The sequence below is a fragment of the Rana temporaria genome, chromosome 2, assembly GCF_905171775.1.
Source record: "Rana temporaria chromosome 2, aRanTem1.1, whole genome shotgun sequence".
NCBI classification, from domain to species: domain Eukaryota; kingdom Metazoa; phylum Chordata; class Amphibia; order Anura; family Ranidae; genus Rana; species Rana temporaria.
The window spans coordinates 461,878,169-461,887,274 of NC_053490.1; the positions used below are offsets into that span (position 1 = coordinate 461,878,169).

The 9,106-nt window shown below is 46.0% G+C and overlaps 1 protein-coding gene across 1 annotated transcript in view; it reads right to left on the bottom strand.

Annotated features, from left to right (window-relative positions):
* LOC120927742 overlaps positions 1 to 8,835 on the bottom strand; it is a 73,709-nt gene extending 64,874 nt beyond the window's left edge. Inside the window, exons 1-2 of the mRNA XM_040338630.1 lie at positions 8,757 to 8,835; positions 3,433 to 3,571 (exon numbers count right to left, since the gene is read on the bottom strand). Of these exons, the coding sequence (XP_040194564.1) occupies positions 3,433 to 3,571; positions 8,757 to 8,822 (205 nt within the window). The 5' untranslated portion in view covers positions 8,823 to 8,835. The remainder of the gene's footprint in view (positions 1 to 3,432; positions 3,572 to 8,756) is intronic.
* Between the last annotated feature and the right edge of the window lie 271 nt (positions 8,836 to 9,106).

Genomic DNA, 9,106 nt, shown 5'->3' on the forward strand with positions numbered 1-9,106 from the left:
CCCCGTGTACACACCAGAGGTTTTCCTGTCGGGAAAACTGTGGTGAGAGCTTTGGCCGGGAATCCCGGCCGTGTGTATGCTCCACCGCAGTGTTTCCCATAGGGAAACTGCCGGGAAAAAGACGGCCGGAAATCGCGTCAGTAAAAAAGAGAACATGATCTAATTTTTCCTGCCGCGATTCCCGGCGGTTTTCCTGTCGGGAAAACTGCCATGGAGCATACACACGGCCAGTTTTCCCTGGTCGTGTGTATGAGGCATCAGGGGTAAACTGACATTTTAAATTTTTGTTGGCTTGCCAAATGTCCCATCTCAAACATTCATGTATGTGAGGAGAGGTCAGGCAATTTACAGGCAATACGATTTTAGCTGACCCCTGACACCCCAGCTAAAGTGTCAGGATCACACAAGATGAATTAAAGTGTTACTGAACCCACAACAGTAAAATCGGTCTGTATATGCAGTAAAGTATGTGACCTATAAACTGTACAACTCAATCGAAAAACAAACCAAAATCTTTTAGAGCCGGTTCATAGGGGGGCGACTCGTCAGGCGGCTGAGCCGCCTGACGAGTCGTGTCCCATTCAATGCAACACAAGTCGCTCCGACTTAGAAAAAGGTTCTTGCACGACTTCGGGGGAGGCTCGGGGCGACCTGCATTGACTTCTATACAGAAGTCGTTTTGCAGGTCGCCTCTGAAGTCGTCTTCAGGACGACTTGCAGAGTCGCCCCCGAAGTCGTTCCGCGGAAGTGTGAACTGGCTCTTAGGCAGGGGGAGTTAAAATAAAAAAAAATAATAATGTGGTTGCATAAGTGTACACACCCCTCTTATAACTGGGGATGTAGCTGTGTTCAGAATGAAGCAATCACATTCAAACTCATGTTAAAGTCAGTACACACACACCATCATTTAAAGTGCCTCTGATTAACTCCAAATAAAGTTCAGATGTTCCAGTAAGTCTTTCCTGACATTTTCTTAACTGCATCCTATAGCAAAAGCCATGGCCTGCAGAGAGCTTCCAACGCATCAGAGGGATCTCATTGTTAAAAGGTATCAGTCAGGAGAAGGGTACAATAGAATTTCCAAGGCATTATATATAACATGGAACACAGTGAAGACAGTCATCATCAAGTTGAGAAAATATGGCGCAACAGTGACATTACCAAGAACTGAACGTCCCTCCAAAATGTATGAAAAGACGAGAAGAAAACTGGTCAAGGAGGCTGCCAAGAGGCTTACAGCAATATTAAAGGCTCTGCATGAATATCTGGCAAGTACTGGCTGTGTGTTACATGTGACAACAATCTCCCGTATTCTTCATATGTCTGGGCTATGGGCTTGAGTGACAAGACAGAAGTCTTTTCTTACGAAGAAAAACATCCAGGCCCGGCTTAATTTAGCAAAAACACATCTAAAGTCTCCTAAAAACACGTGGGAAAATGTGTTAAGGTCTGATGAAATCAAGGTTGAACATTTTGGCCATAATTCCAAAAGATATGATTGTTGCAAAAAACAACACTGCATATTACCAAAAGAACACCATACCCACCATGAAGCATGGTGGTGGCAGCATCATGCTTTGGGGCTGTTTTACTTCAGCTGGAACAGGGACCTTAGTCAAGGTAGATAGAATTATAAACAGTTTCAAATACCAATCAATATTGGCTTCTGATAGTAAGCTGAATATTAAGAGGAACTTCATATTTCAGCATGACAACGACCCAAAGCATACATCCAAATCAACAAAGTAATGTATTCACCATAAAAAATATTAAAGTTTTGGAATGGCCCAGCCAGAGCCCAGACCTGAATCTGATTGGAAATCTGTGGGGTGATCTGAAGAGGGCTGTGGCACAGGAGATGCCCTCGTAATCTGAAAGATTTGGAGTGTTTTTTGAAAAGAAGAGTGGGCAAATATTGCCAAGTCAAGATGTGCCATGCTGATAGACTCATACCCAAAAAGACTAAGTGCTATAATTAAATAAAAAAAAAGCTTCAACAAAGTATTAGTTTAAGGGTGTGCACACTTATGCAACCATATTATTACATTTTTTTATTTTGACTTCCCTCTACCTAAAATATTTCAGTTTGTTGTTCAACTGAGTTGTACAGTTTATAGGTCACATCAAACATGGGAAAGTTCTTAAATCATTTATCATTGTCTCATTTTTTTACATCACAGATACCTGACATTTTAAAAAGGGGTGTGTAGACTTCTTATATTCACTGAGACTGCCATTAGTCAAGGCAGCTGGTAGGTCCAGACTTCTGAAGTCGGGATGACGCTGTACCTTCACTGATGGCAGTGACGTCAGTGGAGACTTCAGACCGCTCTCCACTGAAAACGGGTCACGGATTGCAAAACGAATTACACTCCTGTGACCCTTAGAGTCCTTTCACACGGAGCGGACCGTTTTTGTGTCCGCTCCGTGTGTCCGCCAAAGCTCAGCGGGGAGCATCCGTAATCCCCGCTGAGCTGTCGGCGGATAGGGCGGTCCCCGCACACAGTGCAGAGACCGCCCTGTCTCTCCTCCGCTCTCCCCTATGGGGAATCGGATGCAGACGGACCGTCTGCATCCGATCCGTTCCGCCGGACGGAAGAAAAATAGGTTTTCTTCCGTTCGCAAAAGTGGATCCCGACGGACCCAGTAGGTCACGGACGTTAGCGGATGCTCCATCCGCTAACGGACGCGATCCTATAGGGAACCATTACAAGTCCGTAAACGGACTTGTAATGGACAGACGAGCGGAGCGGACGTCTGAAAGGGGCCTTAGGAGAAGCCCAGGCATACAAGTTCAGGCTGGACTTCTCCTTAAGGCCTCATTCACACTTGGCGGACTCCGTCGCTATGGAGTCCGCCTGCTCCCGTCGGCTCGGCGGGAGATCAGTCCGCATATCTCCGCTGAGCCGACGGATGACAAGCTTCTCTCTGCTCACTGAGCGGGGAGGGGCTTGTCGGGCACCGCTGTGTCCTATGGAGCGATCTGATGAAAACGGACAGCATGTCCGTTTTCATCAGATCTTACCCAATCCGATCCGCATGGACGGATGGGGACGTGGCCCCCATACGTCTGTTTTTAGTGGATCGGATCGGGTTGAATGTCAGCGGACATGTCTCCGCTGACATCCGACGCTCCATAGGAATGCATGGATCGGCCGTTCAGGTCCGTGAAAGATGGACCCAAACGGCCCGTAGTGTGAATGAGGCCTTAATGTCATTTACTGCACTTAGCTCTACATATTGTCAGTTGTGTCAAAATATGAAATGTTTATTCATATAACAAGGCTTATATTTTCCATTGCAGTTTGGCACTAATTATCTGCCACCATGTTATAAGCACATTTACCCCACTGTGACCACTAATTGAGAGCTGACTGTGAATTGATAAATGTGATTACAGAGAATCCCATAGCAGCTCCTAATTTACAGTACCTGAATGTAGAGCTTTGGCTGCTTTTTCCAGGACAAAAACCTTTTCAGATTCTGACAGGTCATTGAAGAACTTAATATTATTCTCATTCATCTGCTGCTGTACAGCATCATATAATTTGCCAGTGAACTCCTTCCACTCCTGTGCCACCAGAAAGAATGCATTAATTAAACTGAACTCCGACAGTTATACAGTAAACACAGGTTATATATACACGTGAACTACCTCATCTGCCACCAGACTTGCAATTCTGTCTAGACACTACCGGGATTTATACATCTCTGCCAGACAAGACAGCCAAGAGGGTAACACCACCTTCTACGGCAGGGGTAAGCAACCTGGGGCCTTCCAGCTGTTGCAGAACTACAAGTCCCATTATGCCTCTGGGCATAATTGTAACTGCCAGCCTTGCAATGCTTCATGGGAAATGTAGTTCCACAACAGCTGGAGGGCCCCGAGTTGCCTACCCTTGTTCTATGGGATGGGGTCAACTACTTAACTTAACCACTTAAAGACCGCCTCCTGCAGATATACGTCGGCAGAATGGCACGGCTGGGCACAAGCACGTACCTGTACGTCCTCTTTAAGTGCCCAGACGTGGGTCACGGGCGCACGCCCGTGACCCAGTCTGAAGCTCCGTGACCGCGGCCATGGGACACGCGGACCCGATCGCCGCCGGAGTCCCGCGATCGGTCCCCGGAGCTGAAGAACGGGGAGAGCTGTGTGTAAACACAGCTTCCCGTTCTTCACAGTGGCAGCTTCATTGATCGTGTGTGCCCTAATATAGGGAAAGACGATCAATGCCGTCACACGTCCAACCCCACCCCCCTACAGTTAGAAAAACATATGAGGTCACACATAACCCCTACAGCGCCCCCTAGTGGTTAACTCCTAAACTGCACTGTCATTTACACATTAAACAATGCATTTTTATAGCATTTTTTGCTGTGAAAATGACAATCGTTCCAAAAATGTGTCAAAATTGTCCGATGTGTCCGCCATAATGTCGCAGTCACAAAAAAAATCGCTGATCGCCGCCATTAGTAGTAAAAAATAAAATAATTATAAAAAATGCAATAAAACTATCTCCTAGTTTGTAAACGCTATAAATTTTGCGCAAACCAATCGATAAACGCTTATTGCGATTTTTATACCAACAATAGGTAGAAGAATACGTATCGGCCTAAACTGAGGGAAAAAAAAGTTTTTTTATATCTTTTTGGGGGATATTTATTATAGCAAAAAGTAAAAAAATATAGATTTTTTTTCAAAATTGTCGCTCTATTTTTGTTTATAGCGCAAAAAATAAAAACCGCAGAGGTGATCAAATACCACCAAAAGAAAGCTCTATTTGTGGGAAAAAAAGGACGCCAATTTTGTTTGGGAGCCACGTCGCACGACCGCGCAATTGTCAGTTAAAGTGACGCAGTGCCAAATCGCAAAAACTGGCCAGGTCCTTTACCTGCATAAAGGTCCGGGTCTTAAGTGGTTAACAATGAAGGAACAGTAATGAGACAGATCTCGGATATCCCGGATGGGCACATCCACCAGACCTGTGTCTCCTGTTCTCCAAACGCACCCGCAGCCTGCAGATTCGCCATAACCAGCCCTTAAAGTGGATGTCACAATGTAGAGAATAAGATTTCCTATCATCTGTGCCCAGTCTTGCCACACAGAGTTAATCTAGCTCTGAGCAATCCTCGTTTATTGTTCAGTGAAAATTAACAGACTTCCAGATAAAAACCTGTCTAAATAAAAAGTCCATTCCTCTCTCCTTGCTTTGAGTGACAGGTTATTTACATATCTAGCTTGGACATGTTTATCATATGTTATGTTTATCATAATACTAGCTGAATACCCGGCGTTGCCCGGTCTTCCTATCTTAACCTTTTGGGGAGGAAAATCATAGTAATATAAATATACCCATCTTTTATATAAGGGTGTAGGTAAGGGTTAATTGAACTGTCATATATTTTTATTTGGCATATAAGTAATATGTGTACCAGGTATTATTGAAATATCTGCAGGCGTACAGAAGTTATGTGGGAACCATGGGTGTAGGAACCCTTACAAATCTGGGGGGGACAGCATTTTTTACTCGCCAGGTATATTCTTATCCAGTAAACTGGGAGTTGCTAGCGGCCGAATAGCGCTGCAAAACGACAGTAAAGCGCCGCTAAAAATAGCGGCGCTTTACTGCTGATGCCTCAGTGTGAAAGTAGCCTTAGGGCCCTTTCACACATACGGACCGTATGTCCGCATTTTCATCCGTCCGTTTGCGGATGAAAACGGGACATACATGGGTCCCTATGTGATTACGGGTGTCAGCGGATGAATATCCGCTGACACCCGTAATTTGTCCGCCTCCGCAAAGATCCGCATTTACAGACGGAAGAAATCCTATTTTTCTTCTGTCTGCCGGATCGGATGAACACGGACATACGGTCCGTGTTCATCCGATCCCCCATAGGGGAGAGCGGAGGAAAGACAGGGCGGTCCCTGCACAGTGTGCGGGGAACGCCCTGTCAGCTGCCAGCTCAGCGGGGATTTTACGGAGGATCCCCGCTGAGCAAAGCGGACACACGGAGCGGATCATTACTGATCCGCCCGTGTGAAAGGGCCCTTAGAGTGCCGCCTAATCAGTGGCAATGAGTGCAGCCTCAACCTCCTTAAAGGGGTGGTTCCCCTAAAAATAAAGTTTTAACATTGCATTTGCTATAATAATTACAGTTAGAATCGGCTGGTTTTATGTAAAAAATACCTCCGTACGTAGCGTTTGTATTATTCGTTCCCACCGCCACTTCCGGGTACGATGCTGGCGGTGGGCATTCCTTATTGATGGACAGGCATCCGACCGACGCATCCATCGCGTCACGAGATGCCGAAAGAAGCCGAACGTCGTTGCGCATGCGCCGTATAGAGCCGCACCGACGTTCGGCTTGTTTCGGCATCTCGTGACGCGATGGATGCGTCGGTCGGATGCCTGTCCATCAATAAGGAACGCCCACCGCCAGCATCGTACCTGGAAGTGGCGGTGGGAACGAATAATACAAACGCTACGTACGGAGGTATTTTTTACATAAAACCAGCCGATTCTAACTGTAATTATTATAGCAAATGCAATGTCAAAACTTTATTTTTAGGGGAACCACCGCTTTAATGAGTTTGCATTGATTTCAGCATGCATTGCACGGAACACTTTGCACATGCTGAAATCAATACAAACTCGTTAAACAGACCACATTCATTGAAAGTTGATTAATATACAGATCATGATTTTGCAATAAAGTGATCCATGCTGCAAACTCATTAAACAGTCTCCACCTTCAGTGAAATTCCATGTACTGCAAAGTTTGCAAAACTTGAACTGTCACTGAAGGGAGAATGTTGAGTTTGCAGCATGGATCACTTTATTGCAAAATCATGATCTGTATATCATGATAAGAGTATTTTATTAATTTGTACCTGCTATCCTTTGCAGGGGGTTTCCCTCGTGCTTCTCTCTCTCCTCCTGTCACCAGACAGCCTCCACCTCCCAAGAGAGGACCCAGTGAACAACAGCCGCACGGAGGGGGTGGGCGGAGCTTTAGGCTCCGCCTCCGCCAGTCATGTTTGTAATCCATTAGTCATCGGCCGCTCCGTACTATCCCCCGCCCACCTCTCCACCCCTCTACATTGAACTCCGCCTCTCCAGCCCTCTACATTGCCGCTCCCTCCTACTACCCTCAGTATTCGTGAGTATAGCGGCAAAGCAGAGGGCTGGAGAGGCGGGGCGGTATTAGCATTCGTGAGGAGAATAGTAGGAGGGGGCGGCAATGTAGAGGGCTGGGCCTCCGCGCTGCACACAGACAAAAAAAAAAAAAAAACAGGCTGAGACAGCGCCGCGGCCGTTTTACCTGGGGGGGATTTTACAATACCTGTCCCCCCCGCATTATTTCCTGGGGGGGATGCGTCCCCCCCATCCCCCCGGTTCCTACGCCCATGGTGGGAACATACATTTCCCATTGATTTGCATGGGACTTTAAACAAAAACCCCGACCCTCACAAATGGGGGTAGTTAAGGGATACATTAACTATCCTATAGTTTAAGTGGACATATAAGTAACATGTGACCAAGTGTTATCGAAATATCTACAGCCGTTTGGAAGTTATGAAGTAACACGTATTTCCCATAGAGTTGAATGGGACTTTAAAGGAAAACCCCGACCATGGCAAATGGGGGTGGGTAAGGGTTAAACCACCTATCCTATGTTTGTTGCTGACATATAAGTAACATGTGTGCCAAGTTTCATGTTAATATCTTTAGCCGTTTGGACGTGATGCTGGAACATACATACATACATACATACACGTTGAGTTTTATATACCGTGTTTCCCCGAAAATAAGACACCGTCTTATATTTTTTTCCCTCAAAAAATCACACTATGGCTTATTTTCGGGGGGTGTCTTATATGTCGAATTGTGGTGCCATTTCACGGGCAAATGTTTGAATATCAGCCCTGCGCACAACCAAAGCCTTTGCTCTCCTGTCAGCAACCCATTCACTAATCATGTCTTCCAGCTCAGAAAATAAAGGTTGCCTACCTGAACCACACTTGCGCTTCTTGGAATTTCCTCTGTCCACCTGTAGACTGAGAGTGGAGCACAGTGGAGCTGGGGTGATCTCTTTGGGCTCAGTAGCAGCTTTTCCCCCTATCCCCTGGTGTTTGTGTGGGGTGAGAGAGGTGGTACAGAGCTTCTCCTCACTTCTTTACAGCTCTGAGCTCCGCACCAGTACAGTACTACCGTATCACGTGTTGTTTACCGCTCCGCGCCGCATACGACACGCCCATTGCTACGTCTTATTTTCGGGGGATTCGACACGCCATCGCTACGTCTTATTATCGGGGATTCGACACGCCATCACTACGTCTTATTTTCGGAGGGGTGTCTTATATTTCGATCTTGCGTCGAAATCCCGCTACGGCTTATTTTCGGAGTACGTCTTATTTTCGGGGAAACACGGTATATAGATTTATATTAGTATACTTGCATGGAGGTCTCACTCCCAGGATCACAGCTCAGTCCCCCTTCCACCCCAACAATTCAAAAATGGAAATACATTCAGTCTATTTGCCTCGTGCTATATGTAGAGCAGTGCATGCGATGCAATTGTTCCAAAACCAGCAGAGACATGCATTCTGTACTAGTTACTGTATATTATGGGGGATAAAAGATTGGAGGATGAATGTGATTTAAGGATCTCAAAGCCTTTCTCTTTGGACAGTGTCACCTGAATATAACAGATGTAGACATGTGCTTTTTGTTCCACCTGAAATAATTTACCTGCAGGTTCTGAATCTGTAACCTGGTTTTCTCCAGCCATGGGAGACTTGCTGAGCTTCCTGCCATGTCTGTCCCTGATTTGCGTATTCATAAGACGGAAGCCACAGTTGCTACAACAAACTTTACAAATACACACGGAGCAGCAGAGTGTAACACAGGACAGTGCACAGGATTATTAAACTGGAAGGGCGCACAACAGGTTAACCCTTTACACACCAAAAGACAAGAAAGGGGAAAGGAAGTGTTTAACCACTTCAGCTCCTGAAGGTTTTACCCCCTTTATGACTGGTCCATTTTTTGTGATACGGCACTGCGTTACTTTAACTGACAGTTTGCGCGATCGTGCGACG